The 23,018-nt window shown below is 34.9% G+C and overlaps 1 protein-coding gene across 1 annotated transcript in view; it reads right to left on the bottom strand.

Annotated features, from left to right (window-relative positions):
- Positions 1-23,018, bottom strand: part of LOC126727860 (uncharacterized) — a 28,160-nt gene that overhangs the window by 3,019 nt on the left and 2,123 nt on the right. The window contains exons 2-4 of the mRNA XM_050433767.1: positions 22,856-22,984; positions 22,634-22,751; positions 11,358-11,536 (exon numbers count right to left, since the gene is read on the bottom strand). Of these exons, the coding sequence (XP_050289724.1) occupies positions 11,358-11,536; positions 22,634-22,751; positions 22,856-22,984 (426 nt within the window). The remainder of the gene's footprint in view (positions 1-11,357; positions 11,537-22,633; positions 22,752-22,855; positions 22,985-23,018) is intronic.

A 23,018-nucleotide genomic window follows, 5' to 3' on the forward strand; every position in this document is an offset into this window, starting at 1 on the left:
ATCTATATGATGCATGAACAAATTAAATGGTATGATGCATGTTCTAATGCACTGAATTAAGTCCAAAAAGTTCAAATTCACAAAATTGGCTTGAACATAGAGGTATTAACACAAGAACCCCAAAAATTTGGAAAACCACTTGATCAATTTGACAAATATTGACGAATTGATCATTACACATGATAGAATTAAAAAATTAATGACCAAATACATCAATTTGACAAGCCAATTTCATCAATTTAACCCAATTAGACAAAAATCCCCAATTCGGATCAAATTCAAACCCTAGAATTTCCAATTTTTCAAAAACCACAAAATTGATCAAATTAAACTACAAGAATCATCATTATAGCATCCTTGAACAAAAACCCATTGATCAATTTCACCAAAACCGGTTTGAATCATCAAAAACCCCAATATAATGAAAGTGCCAAAAATACCCATAATAATGCATGAAAAATGCATGAAAACATGAAATAAAATGCAAAAGGAAGGGCAAAAGAGACTTACCGGCCTTCAAGGACAAAAACCTTGCAAAAATCTTGGAGGAAAACGACAAAAAATTGATGGTGGAGCCTTAGCCAAGTCGGAGAGGGAGAAAAGTTGAAAAACTTTTTGAAAAAGTCCGTTTGAAAAAGACAATCTGATCTTTTAAAAAAACATGTTTCACGAGTTTCGATCGATCAAAAAACAGCCTCGATTGATCGAAACAGACAGAGACTCTATAAAAACAATTTGAAACAAGTTCGATCGATCAAAAATCAGTTTCGATCGATCGAAACAGACAGAGACTCTCTCTAACAAATTTCAAAATTTTCGATCGATCGAAAAACAGAATGGATCGATCGAAATGGGCAGAGGCTCACCAAATTTGAGGAAAAACACAGATTTTTGGAAAAAGTTAGAATCAACTCAAAGCATTGAAATTGAAGAACAAAATGCATAAGTATGAGATGATATGATTTTCAAAACAAGAATTTTAAGCCCAAATTCCCCAAAACAAAATTTCTTGCATTCTCCACAAATTTTCAAGCAAGAAATTAATTTTGCACAAAATTCAAAGTATTTGCAAAACTTGGTTGGTCAGACCATAAACACACACAATAACATGTACAAAGTTTAGCAAAGAGTAACTTGTGTAATGTGTGCAACTAGCAAAAACTTGAGATACATGTGAGGTGATATGTGAATAACAATCAATCATAAAGTCTACAAAATTCATCACAAAGAATTTAAAAGAGACTATCACCTAAAGAGTTACATCATATAACTCCCACATCTCCTAGATCATAAGCTTGCAATCATGTAAGTTTCTTGTATTTATGCCTCATAATATACATACCAATTTTAAGTCATGTGAGTTTGGCATCAAGCCTAATAGTACACACCAATTTTAAGTATAAAGCAATTTAAACCGAGGCTTCACCTTATGTTCTTTTTGTGCATGTGCTACACTTTCTCGAGCACAAAATCTTATGATATGCACTAAGGTGTTCATGATTGGCTAGTGAACAGTGGTGAGATGGTTATTTATGCCTTTCTCCAAAAGTTCGAGTCCAACATTTAAAAACAAGTGACTTCAAGATTAAGACATAATAATCAAAAACCATAAACATCTTTCCCACACAACATGCACTACAAAGCTTCAACTAGTAAAGTGTAATAAAGAAGCTCATCAAAGCTAAATAAGGTACAAAAGACATGTTATGTGAAAATAAATTGACCAACCTTGTTCTTAAAAACAAAGAAGAATAGTACAAAACAAAATTTGCTTCCTTTTTCTTATATTAAAAAAAACACCTAGAATGAAATGCATGAATGTTATGCAATGCAAATCCTAGAAAAATAAGAAAAACAAAAACACAACCAAAGAACAATGGTCACCAAGGGTAGAGCAATGAAGCACAAGGACCATGTCAGAAAGACTCAGTTAGTTCGAGTCTTTTGCATCCAAAACCTTTTAGATGCACCATGAGCATTGGAGTTCTTATTCACATGAGAATGATTACCAACTCTAGAATTGGAATAAAGGTTTAAAGCCTTTACCAAATCACCAATAAGTACCATAGGATCAAGTGCTTGAGGCACAGGTACTTTTGGTTTATTTGCTCTCTTAGCAGCTTGCAGCTTGTAACAGTTTGGACGGATGTGTCCAGACTTTCCACAAAAGTGACAAACCCATGCAGGCTTATCATGTGTCTTGTCCTTAGATAGGGTAGGCTTCTTAGACTTAGACTCTTTCAGATCAACCCTAATTTTCCTAGATGATGAACCTTCTAAGGGTTTAACAACCTCACTCACAGGGGGTTTGACAGTTTCACTCACTATCTCACTCATGGAAGGTTCAGAAGAAGAAGATAAAGGAACAAACTTTGTGGAATGGGGAGCAAACACAGAGATGCTTTCAACATAACCTAAACCAGTTTTGTTAGAATAAGACTTTTGAACACTCAGCATTTGATCAAGTTTAGAACTAGCAGATCTAGCAACAGATAAATCAAGTTCCAAAGATTTAACTTTATCAAGCAAAAGCATATTTTCAGTTTTCACATTGTTCAAAAGTTCATTAGCATCAAACAGATTAACAAACAAATTCTTCTTTTCAAGCTCAAGAGATTCAATTTTCTTCAGGCCAAGTTCAACATTCATAGCATCCTTTGCAGCAACTTTGCAAAGTTTATTATAGGCCTCTTGAAGATCTGCATCTTCAGAGAGTTCCCCATCAGAAGGGTTCTCTTCAACAGATATGCTCTCATCGACTACAGCAGTAGCGGTAAAAGCAATGAAGTTTCCATCCTCATCACAATCAGAATCATTATCAGAAACTTCACCATCACTAAGGGTTACAGCCATAGCCTTACCCTTAGACTTCAAATAGGTTGGACATTCAAATTTCATGTATCCACACCCTTGGCATCCAAAACACTGAGAGCCCAAAGAATTATTGGAAGATTGACCTACTTTTTCTCTAGGTTTATCATTATTGTTAACCTTAGTGGAATCATGCTTCCTAAAATTTATAGGTTCAACAGTGTTTGTGCCTCTTGCCTTTCTGTTACTATTCCTCAGAAAGTTTCTAAAGTTCTTGGCAAGATATGCAATCTCTGTAGCAGAGAGCTCATCATCAAATCGACCACCTTCAACATCATCAACTGACTTAAGAGCGATTGATTTGAATTTGGTAGTTTTGGGTAGATCCAACTCATAAGATTGAAGAGATCCTACAAGTCCATCAACAGGGATGGAGTCCACATCCTTGCTTTCAGTAATGGCAGTCACCTTGGGTCTAAAGTCTTCAGTCAAAGATCTAAAAATCTTCCTAACAATTTTAGGTTGATCATAGATTTCACCCAAGTTAAAAGCAGAATTAACAATATCATTCAATTTAGCATAGAATTCATCAAAAGATTCATCATCAGACATCCTAATGCTTCCAAATTTAGAAGTTAATTGCTGCAATTTGTTGATTTTGACAATCTTTGTGCCTTCATGCACAGTCTGGAGGATATTCCAAGCAGTATGAGCAACCTCAACATTAGAGATTCTCTTAAATTCCTCCATAGAAACAGCGTTAAAGATCGCATTCATAGCCTTGCTATTAAACGCAGCTGCTTCTTTTTGAGAAGTTTCCCACTCACTAACAGGAGTAGTAGGTTTCTCCCATCCGTATTCAACAGAGTTCCACACCCTCTCATCAATGGATTTCAGGAATACTTTCATCCTTACTTTCCAATAAGCATAATTATTCCCATCAAAGTGAGGAGGAATAACTATAGAGTGTCCGTGTTCCATGACAACAGGGGTCAAGGACCAGTTCAGTGATCAAAGGATCAACAACAAAAGAGCTACCCGCTCTGATACCACTGATAGTTTTTAGACCCCTTAAACAATTAATTTAACCTAGGTAATTAGCCAAGTTGTTACTTAGTCCAACTAAACAAGTCTAGGTTATGACAATAATAAAGATCAAATTATGCAAAGTAGTGGAAAATAAATAACACAAGATATGATTACCCAGGAAACCAAACCGGTAAAAACCTGGGGAGGATTTGACCTAGCTATCCTCAAGGTAAACTCGAATCCACTATCTTGAAAGAATCGAAATTCATACAATAAGACTTACAAGACCCCACGCTCGACTTCTTATTGCTACCAACCAGTAGAACTTACTGACACGACCACGTGCAAGCTCCGAATCTACGGACTCCTTTTTTCTTGGATTCACCACCAGATACAAGCACACCTACTTGTGTTTTCTTTAAGGTTCAATGGCAGCAACTAAATTGATCATCAAGGCGTAGATAAATCTTCTCCTTAAAAACCTTAAGTTTGTGTAAAGGAAAACTCCTCTAGATCTCACAAGAGATTTACACAAACTGCAATTATGAGCAACACTAAAACGTGGCTAGGGTTTGCCTTTTATACTTAGGACAAATAAGAAACCCTAAAAACGTTCTAAAACACTTAGGGCTGAGTTGGACGAATCTGCAGAAAATCATTCTGCCCGAGCTTCGATTGATCGAGCCTGTCTTTCGATCGATCGAGCCAGGCCGAAAGGCACAATGCTTCCTGCTTTAACTCGATTCTAACTTTACATAAAATCACAACTTTGAGCTAGACTAAAACACTTCTAAACACATTGTTTTGATCATGGTTTGCCAACAATACAAATTAGAGTTCTAAATACATAAAATCCTAAAACTTTAGAACCTAAAAAATTGAACTAGCTTGAAGCTTATCCGAAACAAGTTTCATCATGCCATCATTGTTGCTAGCATTATCTACAGTTATGGCAGATAACTTCAAATCAATGTTCCAATCAGAAAGACACTCCAAAAGGATTTTAGAAAGAGAATACTTATCATGTGGAGATGGCATACGAATAAACCTAAAAAAAATAAACACAAATATGATTAACTAAAGAAAGAAAAAAGTTAATAAGCTTGCCTAAGAATCTAAAAACTAGTACAACAAAATGACTCAAATAAAAAAAATACTTTATAACTTGGCTTTCCAAAGTCCAAGAGTCACTTATATAATGCGCTATGATTACCATGAATGACCTCTTACTGTTGTTTGTAGTCCACAAGTCCGTTGTGATTGCAACTTTACTTGCATTCTTGTCAATTTATACCATAGTCTTCTGCTTCTTTTCATTATAAATTTTTTTGACATCTCGCTTCAATGTGTTTCTTCCTACTATCTTAAAATTTGACCGAAGAACACCAACAAAATCCCGAAACCCAACATGATCAACAATTGCAAGAGGGTACTCATGCAAAATTACCATTCACACAAGGTCCCTCCTCAAAGCCTTTTGATCCTCTTCATTAAAAACACTAGGACTTGAGATCCCTTTACTTCTTGCCTTATTGTGTTGTTTGACAAGAACTTGCTTCCTAATATCTGTTCCTTCCCTCGGAGGACTTGATTCCTTCGGAGCACTTGGAAAACTTTTTGCTATGTGCAATTTTAGATGAGTCGTCCCTGATGTACTTGCTCCAGCCATAAGTCTTCCACAGTAGTTGCATTAGGCCTTAACTTTCCCATCAATATTCTTCTTCTTAAAATGATTCCATACACCTGAAGTTTTTCTTCTTTTAGTGCCTTGTTGTTGTGGATTCTCAACCGGAATGGACTCAACTTCCTCTCCAAACAACGATTGTGATTCTGATGTCGTGCTAGTTGGGGGCCTTGGGGTTGGGGTTGAGGCAGAGGATGTGGTAGACATGTAGGCAACTGCAAAGAGAGAGAGAAAGATTAGTTAAATATACATGGGTCCTTCAATCATTTCATTATTAAATATACTATGAATGTAAGGTTAATTTGTGGTTTATCGAAAATTGCACAATAGCATTAAAGTGGTCCAATTTGATTTCTTTTCAAATGTGTACAGAGTACAGACTATTAGTGTTTAAAGAAAGGTTCAGCCATGAAACAAGAAATTGAGAACACCTTAATGCAGTCAAAAACCAAGTCTTACATGCTCCGTTTGTGCAAAAACTTGGACAGATTCACTCCTCTCTATAAATAGACATATACCATATAGAATCAAACACCTTAATGCAATCAAAAACCAAATCTAGCACATACCCAGTTGATAAAATTCAATCAAAAACCAAATTTGAAACATACCCAGCTGAATTCAAACACACACCCAGACGATAAATTCAACAAGACAACACAAGTAAACAACATGCAAAGAACAAAAAACTCACCAGTTGACAAATTTAGTCTAGAAAAGGAAACAAAAGCTAATTATCAACTGAATCCTCCCAAAACGTCAAACCCAGATACCCACAGAAAAGAATTTTCTTTTGAAGCCAAACTAGCAAAAGAGGGAAAAAGAATGAGTCATTTACCTGAGAAAAGAAAGTGGTAGGAAGACCCAGTTGATTCGCATAGAACAAGGAATGAGAATCAAGCAAAAAATCGATGCCAAAACCAATAACTGTGGGTATATGCAAGAGACAGAACCTTCCCAAAACGTCAAACCCAGAAACCAATAGAGCAGAAGTGGTGAGGAGAGACAAAGAGAGAGAGTGACGGTGAGGACTGAGGAGAGGCAAAGAGAGTGTGAGACTGAGTGACGATGAGAAAGGTTTAGGGTTTTTTTTTTTTTTTTACGGGTCGGGTTTGGATAATATCCATACCCTGCCCGAAAAATTCGGGTAATATCCATACCCTACCCGATTAAGCTCTACCCATTAAGAACCGAGTATTACTCGAAACATTTGGATCGGGTAGGGTTGGAATCCATTACTCAATGGGTGTGGCCATCCCTACTAGTATCATAGGCGACCAAAGGGCAGCCTCCTAGTTACTAGATCAACATGCTACAATAATTCCATAAACACTTAGCAAAGATATGGCAAACAAATAAAGTAGCCCTATATTCGGATTTGATAATACCATTACTTTGACTACTAATGTTTCTACAAAACAATCTAATAAGAGTGGGGGAAGGGACCGCTTTTAAGACTACTAAGGTCTTTCTTTCCTCCTTTTATTAGAGTTTAGGTCTTTCCCTCTTCTCTTCCACGTGTGTATCAAATGATGGAATTTATGTGTAAACTATGAAAGGAACAAATGCATAAGGTCATCTAAAATTTAAAGTGTGTTTGACATCAGTTTTTAACTTTTATATACAATTTTTTTAAGAGGGATGCTACGTCCATAATATTTTTATAACATTTTCACAACAAATCATAGGTGGTTAGTATTATTGGTTCAAATTTGAATCTAACACTAAGATTACTTTTTTGCCCTAACAATAGTAACCAGTAACAATCTACCACTTAAGATTTGTTGTAAAAATGTTGTGAAAATGTTGTGGACATATCATTTATCTTTTTTAAAACTTTGCTTTTTCCCATTTTTTTCTCACTTTTTTCAAGATATAAGTATATTTTAGCATATTTCCAGCAAAAAAAATTTCAAGAAAAAGTTAGATAAACTGTTCACAAAATGACATTTAATGTAGCATACATAGTTAAGAAATAGGAATTCATTTACACAATTTATTATTTTTATTATTTTTTTTAAGAAAGAATTCATATACACAATTTAAATTTGATGTCCGGTGATTGTCACATGATACACTTCGTAGATTCCAAACTTCTACTTTTTGTGTGGGATTGGAATTCAATGCCAACGTACTCCAAACTTACGAGACAACTAAACAATGAATTATTGATCAAGAATAAGGTTGGTAGTGTTTTCCAAGATTTCTTTTCAAGCTACGTGCATGATTTATTCTTGCAAATTTTGATGCAAAATATAATTTTTTTTTATAGTACATGCTGACAAATAAAATTTGACCTTATCAAAAGTTTGTAAATGGTGACCTAATCAAAAGTTCACTGATTTTTTTTCTTGATTGCTGATATGCTAAGATCTAAGGCATTTTGAACTCATAACTTTCTTTTGAATCCCATATCATTTGGCCAGTAAGCTTTATTATTATTTTTTTTAATGTTAAATTTCAGCCAATAAGCATTTGATTCTTATTTTCGTCTGATAAGTAATAACATGGGCGGAGCCAGGGAATCGAGAGGAGGCAACTGCCCCCCTGACTAATCCTAAAATGTCCTTTGCCACTTAAGAATGACCGGTAGTTTTAAAACTTGCTCCTTCTGAAAAAAAATAAAAAAAACGCTTTGGTACTTGAAAAATAAGCACCAATCTCACTTTAAGAGGGGGTTTGGATCCACGTTCATGTCTCACGTCCGCATTTTAGTTTCTTTTTTTTTTTTTGGTTGGCACGCGTTTCAGGAGGTTTGTGGTTACTGTTTATGAACTGTAGCCACAAATGTTGACTTTTCAATCATGAATGGTGCATCCGTGCACTGTTTACAGACCCACAAATATCACTTTTTAATAATTTTTTCATTAAAAATGGGTCCCATGGTACTATTCACACATTTAAAAATTATTTTGCTACAGTATTTTCAGTTTTCAGTTTCAGCAAAATAAGTTCTATCCCAACATACCCTAAATAGACTTTAGCCACTGTCACGCGTTTTACCACGCCACTGGTACTACTCTCACGGTAGTTTTTCACCATTGAGAACATAGAAAGAAATGCTTTCTCCTACAGATTTGTTAAAAGCTTTCAAGCTAGGCACTGAGATATATATAGTTATACTCTAAAATCTGAATACTTTTAGTTTGATTTATTTCTCAAATTTATTTGAAGGAATCAAATTATATGAAAAGTATATTTTTAGTTAATTAAGATTATTGAGTAGATTTTATAATTCTTTAAAAAGTATCTAATTAGTATATGTGTGTGAAGTTCATTTCTAGAAACTTGAACCTTGATTCTTATCTTCTATACCCCACAAGCACTTATACTGTGGAGTGGTCATCACAATAATGGTGTATGGTGATGATAGAAATTAAGTTTGAAGATGGAGTTGTTTACCATTGTTTATTTATTATTACATTAATATCAATATATATAGAGGCTTTTTCTTAAATATTTTCTTTTAATCTTGCCTCTGAATATATATATATATATATATATATTTTTTTTTTTTATAATGTTCACAATGGCTACTGTGAATCTCCAAGACTATCTGACTCTATATCCTTTATATTCAGGAAAGAAAATAGCTTGACGTGATTTTAACAGGTTCTATAGGCTATACTCTTCTGTCTAGGAGTTTCATAACGTGACAAGAAAAATTGCCCATTTTTCTGTGTGTTTATATAATGTCTTCTTATTATTATATCACTTTTTTATTTTGTGTTAGGGTACAAATTAAATGATTCTTTAATATTGAGCCATGGGATATTTTGTATACTGGGCATTTTGCTTTTATATATGAGTAAAGATTGTTGCTTTTATATTGATAGGAGGTTATTAACAATACTTTTAGAAGTTTGAAGAATAGACAAGGGGGAGGGGTGCAAGTTGCAGAGTTAGCAATATATTAATATATATATTTTTAACTATTTCAAAACAAAATGAGACAATAGTTAGACCTTCAATACAATGCAGTTGTTTGTATTGTCAAGATAGTCACATGATTGGATCAATAACCTTAATTTCTTCCTCTTTTTATTGCTCCATCCTCTTTCCTTTGTGTTAATGTGAGCTTATGTTAGTAGGTTAAAAACTAGAGAAAGTCTAAGAACACAATTTTTTATCACAACTATGAGGTAGTCGATTAGCCCATTACTTGCCCCACACACATAGAGGAAGAGTTGATTAGTACTACCAGGGGAGAATCAAACACCTTAGGATGGACTATGAGAAAGCTCAATGGCTTTGGAAAATTTTTGGGCACTTCTTATAATGATAGGTAATGGGCTTACTTAAGGCCATAGAAACTAAAAGGCATAGAGGGCAACTGAAGAGAGTGATCATAAGAAAATGATGAAGTCAAGGATGAAGGGTAGCAAGAAATGATGAGCATTACAATCTCCAAATGGAAATTGATAGTTTTTAGACCCCTTAAAAACACAATTGGATTAACCTAGGTAATTAGCCAAGTTGTTACTTAGTCTAAATTCCAAATCTAGGTTATCACAATCAAACAATCATATCAAGCAAAGCAGCGGAAAGATAAATAACACAATGATATGATCACCCAGGAAACCAAACCGATAAAAACTTGGGGAGGATTTAACTTAGCTATCCTCAAAGTAAACCTGAATCCACTATGAAAGAATCGAAGTTGTTCAACAGGACTTAGACCACTAACATCCTATTGCTACCCACCAGTAGAAACTTACTGACATGACCACGTGCAAACTCCGAAACCACGGACTCCTTCTTTCTTGGATTCTCCAGCAAGTACAAGCACACCCGCTTGTGCTTCTTTAAGTTCTTATGGCAGCAACTGAATGATCATCAAGTTCTTGAATGAATCTCCTTCTTGATAATCCTAAGCTTTTATAAAGGAAAGCTCCTCTCAGATCTCACAAGAGATTTACACAAACAGCAATATGAGTCACACTAAAACATGGCCAAGGTTTGCCTTATATACCTAGGGCAAAAATAGAAAACCCTAAACGTTTTAAATAAACTAAGGCTGAGTTGGAATTCTATAGAAAACACATTCTGCCCGAATTTCGATTGATCGAGCCTAAGCTTCAATCGATCGAACCAGGCCGAAATGCTTTAATAAATTTGCATCAACTTAAATCCAACTTTACATAAATGAACCAACTTTGAGCAAGTCTAAACATGACTAAACATCTTGTTTTGATCATGGTTTGCCAATGATACACATTAGAGTTCTAAATACATAAGATCCTAAGTCTTTAGAACCTAACAAACTCCTCCTTTGGCAATCTGTGACAAAACACAGCTAAAAGCTCAAAGTTTACAAAGAAAAGCCCTTTACAGAAAAATATGCTCATAAAACAAATCCAATCCTAATTACTATCCATTAGTTACAAGTGTAGACAACAACTCAATTGAATCAACCTGTATATTTCCTAAAACACTAAATAAAATGCATAACCGCATGTGTGGAAAATACAGGTAAACAAAATAAATTCTTGATTTCAACCAACATACAATAAAGACATATATCAACGAATAACTCATAAATATAAATCAATAAGAAGTTGAAACAAGAAACATATAAAACAATAAAAGTATCTCCCCCTAACATGAATTGCCCAAACAAAACAAAAAAGGAGCTAAAAAGGTAAATACAAAATGAAGCACCTAGATACAATCTAAACTCCACACGCTCCAACCAACAAAAATGCTCCCCCCCTGAAAACAAAAACTCTACAAGTGCTCAAATATGTACTCCCCTTTTTTGTGGCGGAATTCCAAAGGGCAATCAAAATCCATCATCAAAAGGAGGTGGCGGTGAGGATTGTCAAAACTGTACCAACTCTGTGCATAAAGCACGGATCTCGTCAAGCACGTCCACCAAAATCTGTCCATGAGTCGCCTGAACAGTCAAGACATGATCCAACGTACATCGAATGTCGGAATCATCCGAAGTAGTCGGTGGAGGAACATCAACATCAGCAGAAGCAGCACCAGATGCCTCAGCCGTATCAGCACCTATAGAAGAGGGAGGAGGGGGAACAACACCAGATTACGCACCTCTAGGACGCGTAGGACCAACTCTCAAGTGAGCAGCCCTCTGCCTAAGGAAGGTGGCACCTATGGGATCTATGACATGAACGGGCTCACCTGGCAGGAATATCAGCTAGACCAAGAAACAACAAAATCCGATGAATGAAAATAGGATGGATAAGAGCATGAGTAATGGCAAAACTCCTATGAACTTCGTTCAAAGAACGAAGAAATAAATGAGGAAAGCTGATAGACCCACCAGAAACAAAAGCGTACAAAAACACATATCACTCAAGAGGGATGGTGTGGAGATGAGAAATAGGCCACAAAGAATGACACACTTTCCTAAAGAAAAGATAGGCAGTCTCAGTAAGCTCAGCAAACGTGATCCGAGGATCAGAACCCCACTGGATAGAAGACCCAGTGATGTATGACATAACGTCATCTAAGGGTGGAGACTCCTCATAGGGATAGATAGGCTCCCTAACGACCGAAACCCCAAGAGCATTAGCCATTATCCGAGGAGTAATGGTGAACTCAACACCTCATATCCAACTCCGAACAAGGGTGTTAGAATCATAGACGTGGCAAGAGAGGTTCGAGAAGAACTCTCTAATCAGGGCGGTCGGGTGTTGATGATCTACCTCTAGCAAGGACAGCCAAACTCTACTCTCAAGGTTTGCCCTAGTGGTAGGATCTACCTCATCTAACACAACAGAACACTCAGCCCAAATCTTACGCTTACAGTTCAATTTCTCATAGACCTCTCTGCTTTTGTCATTCCTAAACAACTCACTCCTAGAGGGAGACTTAGAGGAAGTGGAGGGAGTCTTATGGGCTCTAGTCTTCCTAGGCATGGTGCTAGGATAAGGACCAAGACAAAAAAAAAAAAAAAAAAAAAAAAAAAAAAAAAAAAAAAAAAAAAAAAAAACCAAGGGCAGACTGCAAGTTAGCACAAAAAAATATAGACCAAAAATCTATATGATGCATTAACAGTTTAAATGTCATGATGCATGCTCTAATGCAGTGCAATTAAGTTTAAATTTAAATCAAGTTCACAAAATTGGCTTGAGCATAGAGTTTCTAACAAAAACCCCAAAAATTGAAAAACCACTTGTTCATTTTGTAAAAAATTTGACCAATTGATCATTACACAAATTAGATTACATAAAATAATGATCAATTACATCAATTCAACAAGCCAATTGAAATCAATTTGAACAAAATCCCCAAATTCGGATAAAAAACAAGCCCTAGAATTTTCAATTTCTCACAAAACACCAAATTGATCAAATTAATCATTATAGATCATGATTATAACATTATAGGAACAAAACCCAATGATCAATTTCAGAAAAAGAAGCTTGAATCAACAAAAATCCCAATTTGAAAAGTTCCGAAAATACCCATGAAATTCATGTAAAAATGCATGAAAACTTGAACTAAAATGCAAAAGGAAGGGCAAAATAGACTTACCGGCTTAGAGAGAGGAAAACCTTGCAAAATATCTGGAGGAAAACGACAAAAAATTGGTAGGTGAGCTTTGTCCAATTCGGAGAGAGAGAAAAGTTTGAAAAGAACTTTTGAAAAGTAAGTCTGAATAAGTCAAATCTGTTTTTTTTTTAAAAACGTGATTCACGACTTTCGATCGATCGAAAATCAGTTTCAATTGATTGAAACAAACAGAGGCTTCTTTAAAATTTTTAAAACAATTTCGTTTGATCGAAAAACAGATTGGATCAATCGAAGCAGACAAAGGCTTCCTTAAGACTTTTAAAACAATTTCGATTAATCAAAAAACAGATTGGATCAATCAAATTAGACATAGCCTCACAAAAGTTTTGAGAAAAAAACACAGTTTTTGAAAATAACAAAGACACATTTTAGAAGCACCTCAAAGCATTGAAATTGATGAACAAAATGCATGAGTATGTGATGTAATGTTTTTCAAAAACAAAGTTTTAAGCCCAGTTTTCCCAAAATTAAGATTTTCAAGCATTAAAATTGTTTTGCATAAAAACTCAAAGTATTTGCAAACTTGGTTGGTCAGACCAAAGACACACACAATAACATGTACAATGTTTAGCAAAGAGTAACTTGTGTAGTGTATGCAACTAGCAAAAACTTGAGATACGTGTGAGGTGATATGTGCATAGCAATTAAACACAAAGTCTACAAAATTCATCACTTAGAATTTGAAAGAGATTATTACCAAAAGAGTTACATCATATAACTCTCACATCTCCTAGATCATAAGCTTGCAATCATGTAAGTTTCTTGATTTTGCCCCATATAGTACACACAAATTTTAATTATTTAGAAACTTATTAAAATAGCCGGGATAATGTACATACCAATTTTAGCAATTATTTGATTTAACTTTAAGTCCAATAATGTACACACCAATTTTAGTATTTAAACCGAGGCTACACCTTATGATCTTTTTGTGCATGTGCTACACTTTCTCGATCACAAAATCTTACGATATGCACTAAGGTGTTCATGATTGGCTAGTGAACAATGGTGAGATGGTTATTTATACCTTTCTCAAAAGGTTTAAGTCCGACAGTCAAAGACAACTGGCTTCAAGATCAAGACAAAGTAATCAAAGCCATAAACATCTTTCCCACACAACATGTACTACAAAGCTTTAACTAGTAAAGTGCAATAAGTAAGTTAATCAAAGCTAAACAAGGTACAAAAGACATGTTTTGTGAAAATAAATTGACCAACCTTGTTTTCAAAAACCAAGAAAATAGTGCAAAACACAATTTGCTTCATTTTTCTTTCTTTCTTTCTTTCTTTTTTTTCTTTCTTTTTTTTTTTTTTTTTTTTGGTTGAAAAAGATAAACAAAAACAACTTAGAATGAAATACATGAATGTTATGCAATGCAAATCCTAGAAATAAAGAAAACAAAAACCAAAGAACGATGATCACAAAGAATAGCAATGAAGCACAAGGGCCATGTCAAAAGGACTCAATTAGATTGAGCCTTTTGCATTCAAAACTTTTTAGATGCACCACGAGCATTGGAGTTCTTATTCACATGGGAATGATTTCTAACTCCAGGATTGGAATAAAGGTTTAGAGCATTTACCAATTCACCAATGAGTACCATAGGATCTTGTGCTTGAGGCACAGGTACTTTTGGTTTGTTTGCTCTCTTAGCAGCTTGCAGCTTGTAATAGTTTGGACGAATGTGTCCAGACTTTCCACAAAAATGACAAACTCATGCAGGCTTATCATGTGACTTGTCCTTAGAAAGGGTAGGCTGCTTAAGTTTAGACTCTTTCAATTTAACCCTAATCTTCCTAAGAGATGTAACTTCTAAGGGTTTGACAACCTCACTCACAAGGGGTTCAGAAGAAGATGAAGGAACAAAGATAGTGGAATTGGGTGCAGACACATTAATGCTTTCTACAAAACCTAACCTAGTTTTGTTCGAAGGAGACTTTTGAACACTAAGCATATGATCAAGTTTAGAACTAGCAAACCTATTAGATTGTTCTCTAGCAACAGAAAGCTCATGTTCCAAATTCTTAACTTTATCAAGTAAAATCATATTCTCAGTCTTCACATTATTCAAAAGTTCAGTAGCATCAAACAGTTTAATAAGAAAATTTTTCTTATCAAGCTCAAGAGAAGCAATTTTCTTCAAACCTAATTCAACATTCATAGTATCCTTTGCAGCAACTTTGCAAAGTTTATTGTAGGCTTCTTGAAGATCTGCGTCCTCAGAGAGTTTCCCATCAAAAGGGTTCTCTTCAGCAGATACACTTTCATTGACTACAGTAGTAGCAGTGAAAGCAATGAAGTTTCCATCCTCGTCACAACCAGACTCATCATTAAAAACTTCACCATCACTAAGGGTTACAGCCATAGCCTTACCCTTAGATTTCAAGTAAGTAGGACATTCAGATTTTATGTGACCATACCCTTGACATCCAAAACACTGAGGACCCATAGAATTATTAGAAGATTGACCTACTTTTTCTCTAGGTTTATCAGTGTTGTTAACCTTAGTGGGATCATTCTTCCTAAAGTTTCTAGGTTTAGCAGTGTTCTTATCTCTTGCCCTTCTGTTGTTGTTTCTAAGCAAATTCCTAAAGTTCTTGGCAAGGTAAGCAATCTCTATAGCAAAGAGCTCATCATCAAATCCACCAACATCAACATCATCAACTGACTTAAGAGCCATTGATTTGGATTTGCTAATCTTAGATAGGTCCAACTCATAGGATTGAAGAGATCCTACAAGTTCATCAATAGGGATGGAGTCCATATCCTTGCTCTCAGTGATGGCAGTCACCTTGGGTCTAAAATCTTCAGTCAAAGATCTAAGAATCTTCCTAACAATTTTAGGTTGATCATAGATTTCATCCAAGTTATATGTAGAATTAACAATATCATTAAGTTTATCATAGAATTCATCAAGTTTATCATAGAATTCATCAAAAGATTCATCATCAGACATCTTAATGCTTTCAAATTTAGAAGTTAACTGCTGCAATTTGTTGATTTTGACAGCCTTTGTGCCTTCATGCACAGTCTGGAGGATATTTCAAGCAGTATGAGCAACCTCAACATTAGAGATTCTCTTAAATTCCTTCATAGAAACAGCGTTAAAGATGACATTCATAACTTTGCTATTGAACACGGTTGCTTCTTTTTGAGAAATTTGCCACTCACTAACAGGAGTAATGGGCTTCTCCCATCCGTATTCAACAGAGTTCCAGACTCTCTCATCAATTGATTTTGGGAATGTTTTCATTCTTACTTTCCAATAAGCATAGTTATTCCCATCAAAGTGAGGAGGAATAACAAGAGAATGTCCGTGTTCCATGACAACAGGGGTCAAGGATCAGCTCAGTGATCAAAAGATCAACAATAAGAGAGCAACCTGCTTTGATACCACTTGATAGTTTTTAGACCCCTTAAAACACAATTGGATTAACCTAGGTAATTAGCCAAGTTGTTACTTAGTCCAAATTCAAAATCTAGGTTATCACAATTAAACAATCATATCATGCAGAGCAGTAGAAAGATAAATAATACAATGATATGATCATCCAATAAACCAAACTGGTAAAAACTTGGGGAGGATTTAACCTAGTTATCCTTAAAGTAAACCTGAATCCACTATGAAAGAATCGAAGTTGTTCAATAGGACTTAGATCACTAACATCCTATTGCTACCTACCAGTAGAAACTTACTGACATGACCACATGCAAGCTCTGAAACCACGGACTCCTTCTTTCTTGGATTCTCCAGCAAGTACAAGCACACCCGCTTGTGTTTCTTTAAGTTCTTATGGTAGCAACTGAATGATCATCAAGTTCTTGAACGAATCTCCTTCTTAAATGAATCTCCTTCTTGATAATCCTAAGCCTGTGTAAAGGAAAGCTCCTCTCAGATCTCACAAGAGATTTACACAAATAGCAATATGAACTACACTAAAACGTGGTGAGGGTTTGCCTTATATACCTAGGGCAAAAATACAAAACCCTAAATATTTTAAATAAACTAGGGCTGAGTTGGAATTCTGCAGAAAACGTATTTTGCTCGAATTTCGATTGATCGAGCCTAAGCTTCGATCGATCGAACTAGGCCGAAATGCTTTAATAAATCTACATCAACTTAAATCCAACTTTACATAAATGAACTAACTTTGAGCAAGTCTAAACACGACTAAACATTTTGTTTTGATCATGGTTTGCCAACAATACACATTTGAGTTCTAAATACATAAGATCCTAAGTCTTTAGGACCTAACAGAAATTGTAATAAGTATAAGTATATAACTTATGAATTGGGTTTTTTAATTGCTCCAACCCAATTTGAAAATAGCTCATTAGGAATCTGTAGAAGCGCATTCCTATAAAGCATCATACAAGGTCCATAAAGCAGGCTCATTTCGTTGACCCACCAAGTACAAGTAGCAATCAGCTCATAAACTTAAGTATCAAAAAGGGTGTGTGTGTGTTTATGGTTAATTGCAAAAGAGTTCTGCAATCAGTACAAGTAGCAATCAGCTCATAAACTTAAGTATCAAAAAGGGTGTGTGTGTGTGTTTATGGTTAATTGCAAAAGAGTTCTGCAATCATTTGCACCAGTATAAAATGGCATTTTACAGTTCACCATCAAATCTAGAATGCAGTACTATTTCCTGGGAAGGAGCAATTAATAATAAACGGCAGTATGATCTGGTGCAATTCATTCTCATTTTAAGGATGAGCAGATCACTTGCAAGATAGGAAGTAAAGTAAGCATGGAATACGAATGGGGAACATCTCATCATTAAGTATGCCATTGAAGTGTCAATAAAAGATATCTTGGGACCTTAAAAGTGGCTTCCGTTAATTGTTAGATTGATAAAAAAGATAAGAAAATTGTAGAAAATGATCCAACCTGCCTAATGTTCCAACTTATGCTTATATCAAACAAAGATTCATAAAAAATTTATCCACACATGCACATGTAAGCACAAACAACCCCAAAAACTAAAACTCACAAAATTGCATACAAAAAAGAGATTCTTATGCAAAATTGCAATCTATTTTTGTAAGAACTTATTCTCTGCTGTATTTAGAGTGCACTTATATATTTCACTTTGTTTACTTCTATAGTTCCCACTATAATGCTTGATGATGTTGAAAAATCAACAGTGAGCTATACGGTCCTCATGTGCTCAAAACAACGCTTGCACAACACAAAAAGAGAAGACCTTACAGAGAGCACTGGTGTGGTGCCGGCCAAGTGCCCTCCGAAGGTCAAGTTAGAATTTCTCACAACTCTAGAGTGTTAGAGCAGGTAAATTATCAATTTATTAATTTAGCAGTTTTGCACTCAGCCAAAAGAGGTGGTGAAGTGAATTTTTGTGTTTACTTCTAATCAAATATATCTTAATTTGAATTAGCAAGGTTTAAAATCTTTGTAAAGAATCAAATTAATAGCAAACCAAGTATACAACTATATAAAATCAATATTTCAAGGATTCCAGTCTTTAAGTACTTACAAGTGAGCAACTTTTGTAGTCTTCTTCTTACCAAACACAGCTTGCCAGAACATCCTCCATTCCTACATCACAGCATTCACATTACAAATATTCAAAACTGTATGGGCCACCACAATTTGGCTCCCTATGACTGCTCTAAAAATGGGTCTGCAAGGTGCAATATTAATTGCCATAAAAGACCTAGGAGTGTTTTTCTCATCACTAATTGGTTTTGAGATAGAGTGGCATAGCTCACGGTCCAACTAGAGATATCAAAGCCAACGTCATGGATTTGAGTTGTGGGACCATCATCATGGGGGATTGTTGAAAGAACCACAATTCCGCTCTCAATGACCACTCTAAAAACAGGCCACAAGACACAATGTCAAATACCAAATTAAGATTAAATAAATTAACCTTCAAGTTTAAAGCAATTAAGCTTCATTTTACAAAAAGTTATCAAATTTACAACAAAAACCCAAATTTTTCTATGTTTAGTTTTCATGAAGCAAAAAATTAAATTTTTAGCATAAAACCCAAATGGCCAACCACTACTGATACTTTGTTTTGTTAGGTAGGACAAAGAAAATGAAAATAGAGTAATTTTTATCATATGGGACACTTCAAAAATTAACGATTCCAATTAATTAGACTCCAAAAACTTCATTGCCTATTTGAAATTCTTCTTCACTACCATTAAATTATCTTATACATAATGATTCTCCAAAAAAAAAAAATCTTATGCATAACAAACACGCACGCAAATGTATAGGAAGTGAAAGAGGGAAAAGGGGTACCAGAAAGAGGAGAATCTCATGGGATATGATTTTCAGAAGTAGTGAAGTCCATTCGGTTCATTGGGCTTCACGAAATTACAAACAAATGTGAACAAAAAAAAAAAAAAAAAATCTAAGCGATAACCTATTCGAGAAAATAGAGGGAAAAAAGGCATTGTAAATCCATAACACTTGAAATAAATAACACCACAATCCTCAATATCCCACGTCGATAAAATACAGGTAAATTATTTTATTTATAAAGTGTTGCGATAACATAACTTAGTGCCGAGCTTAGTAATGTAAGCTTGTAACCAAATTGGGGCATTAAAATGGTTGAATGTATATTGGGATTGGCTATGTGGGATGTGGCTAATATGTAGATTTGTCCACCATGGAGTCAATATTCAACATGCTCCTTGCCTTTGGGTTAAAGGGCACCCCCACCCACAACAGATGGGTAGCCAACTTCTCAAATTGATAAGGATTTGGGGTATCCCCACAAATCAACACACAACAGACCCTTCCCAGCATGCTATCTAGTTCTTCTACATACAAACTACCTCTTTTTTTTTTTTTTTTTTTTCTTCTTCTTTTCTTTTTTTTTTTTAATTAAAAAAAAAAAAAAAAAACACACACACACACACACATTGTCAATCTTGGTAATTTTTTTTTTTCAATTACCTTTATCAATCTTATACCTTTCCTCACATGGGCCATTGGATAAAAAAATTTAAAGAACTCATAAGGTAGGGCATCTAAAAAATTTAACTAATTAAATTTTATTTCTGTATTGATAACAAAACCATACAAACTACATGTTTACTTGGAAGTTCAATCTCCAAATGGACCTCTGTCTCATATTCTAAATCACAACAATAGTAGCTAGTATCCACTAATCAATACTTTAAAGTATAACCACCCCCCCCCCCTCCCCCCCATGAAGTACAGGTACAGATTCAGATTCAGGTACGGGTGCAGATATGGGACTCGGGAGTGCGACGATTAAAAAATTATTTTTATTTATATTTTCTATATATTGCTAATTTACTAAGCATTTTTTTTATATATATAATGGTAAACATATACCAATTTAAGATTAATGGTAAACATATATTAATAAATTTAAAAGCATATATATATATATATATTATAATGTTTACACAACTTCAATTTTAGCCCAATAACATATTTATAATATTAAATTATTTTCCTTAAAAGAAAAAGAGTAATGAGGTGATAAAATCAAAGTATTAAAGAATAATAAAAACTGATGGATAAAGGTGATAAAATCAAAAAATCAAAACTTGTATTTTTACTGTTTTCACAAGTTCCAACATTTTTTATCTTTTTGACTTTTCAAGTTCTTATCTCTTATACCAATACACCTATTCAAAAAACTATCCACAATCCACAACTTTCTACCATGCTCTCTTTGTCACAATTTCAAGTAAGCGCACATGAAGCAATCGTCCTTATCTCTTCTTTCTTCTCTCTCTCTCTCTCTCTCTCTCTCTCTCTCTCTCTCTCTCTCTCTCTCTCTCTCTCTCTCTCTCTCTCTCTCTCTCTCTCTCAAGACCACATGAAGCAGAAGAATGGAGGCTGGCAACATGGTGGCAGCCCGTTTTGGCTAGAATCAAGCCGTATCAGCCATTTCCGCCAGAATCGGCATGAAACGGCGTGAATCGACATGAATCCAAAAAAAGAAAAAAAAAAAAAAAAAGACGTGGCATGGATGTGCGGTCAACGGCGTTGCACACTGCACACTGCGTCAGTGTGCATTGGGTGCTGATGTGGCAGTCCTGGAGCTGCACCCGTGCTTTCTAGTAGCCCCCACAACAATTCTCCATAATAAGCCCTTCAACCTTTTATGAATTTTGCTTTTCCATGGCATTTCCCACAACACAGTACTCTGATAGGAAATCTTTGAGCTTCATCAAGCGAGGATTACGACAGTGAGCATGTTGAGAAAAAAGAGAAGATGGCATCAGTGCCTACTGCCTACTAAAAGTTTCAGATATAAATTTTGATCACTTAAAATCTTTAAGTGAAAAATCATTATAAACAACAGAAAATTAAATATTACACCACCTATAACTTATTTACAAAATATAATCATGGCCGGTGCAAACAATGTGCTTGAAAAAAAAAAAAAAAAAAAAAAAAACACTGCCACCTAGATTTTGGTTAAATGCAATTATCAGCGTACATAGTAATAACATCAAATTTTCAAACCAAAATTAAAACTGATCTTCTCTGGGAATGCAAATTGAGAGCTCTGACACGGAAGTATATACCATTAGCTTTTGTAATATGAGGATCATTTTCCAGTTTTGATTACTGCATTTGCATTGAATGTTTGAAAGTATACAAATGCCGAAGGTTTGTTTGTTCTCATTCTCAATCTGCCTCTGGTACTCCAAATACTCATCAAGCATTCTTTGATCTTTCTCCTCCACACTCCACTGGCAAAAGTTTCCATTTGTCTTGCCCCAATTCATCAATGGCTACAGGACCAACAATCTCAAGATTAGGAGGAACATCTCCACCATGTGCTTCAGGGAGGGAACTGAAGCACAGCACAGGTGAAAACACATTGAGCTTTATTTAACCCTGAGACTTATTTTTGCTAAACATTTTCCTGCTGCTCCTAGTTACCTCCAGTTGCCTACAATAAGCAAATTGTGTATTTTTGGGACATTATTTTGCATGATAGATTTTCTATATATTGTGGAAACTAGGACCACTCTACAGATCTTATATCTTTCTTTCTTTCTGAGAAAATGCAAAGTTTATATCCAATTAACTAGCTGCTGTGATAATCTGTTTCAGTAAGTGCGAGTGTTCAATATCTGTTGTACATCATATGTATTAGATTGCCCAATTTATTATTCTTTCAGAGTCCGGATCCTTAAAAACTATTATTCTAGTAAATTTGATCCACATTTTCCTAACTTGGCTACCTTTAAAATACCCATTTCATTTATCTATCTTCCAGTTTTGTTTCACCTTTAATGATCTCTAGCTCCTCAATATCTTAAGTCTTTAGCATCTAATTCAAGTAAATTTGTCCAAATTCTTCATCTTATGCTAATATTTAACATGTTAGATGCTCTTATTTTCCCACTTTTAGTTCATGCCCGTCTTCATTTTTTCTGGTGAATTTATAAATGTGTAGCTTTAGACAACAGTAACTACCATAAATAGAAAACAGAACAATGATCAGAATACAAGGCCTTTTATTTCTTTGACTTTCTTTTATCCCTTTTCTTATTTTTTTCCTTGGAATTTCCCTGTCCTTGTCTTGCATTACCACCTCCTTTGTCAGTCTTTTTTTTTTTATCAAGATCATCAAATTCTGATATCAATGCTTCTTCTACAGCCTCATACTTCTTTTCTGCATCTTTGTTGGCCTGTTCTTCCAGTTGTGCCTATAAAAGGAGAATAGTACACCGAAAACATCAAATCATAGATGGGTAAGAAGGTAAGTATATGAAATACTTCAACCAAACAGGAAGGAGAATCCAACACAAACCCGCATGAATGACTTCAGCAGGGGCACCAAAATTGATCGGTAGTCATAATTAGTTACTGCTTTAATTTTCTTCCCTGTCTGCTGCATATTTATAGTAGTTGTCCTGATTATAGCATCCAATTTGTAAAGCTGCAACAACAAACATACTAAGATTCAATCCTAT

The sequence above is a fragment of the Quercus robur genome, chromosome 5, assembly GCF_932294415.1.
Source record: "Quercus robur chromosome 5, dhQueRobu3.1, whole genome shotgun sequence".
In the NCBI taxonomy this organism is placed as follows: domain Eukaryota; kingdom Viridiplantae; phylum Streptophyta; class Magnoliopsida; order Fagales; family Fagaceae; genus Quercus; species Quercus robur.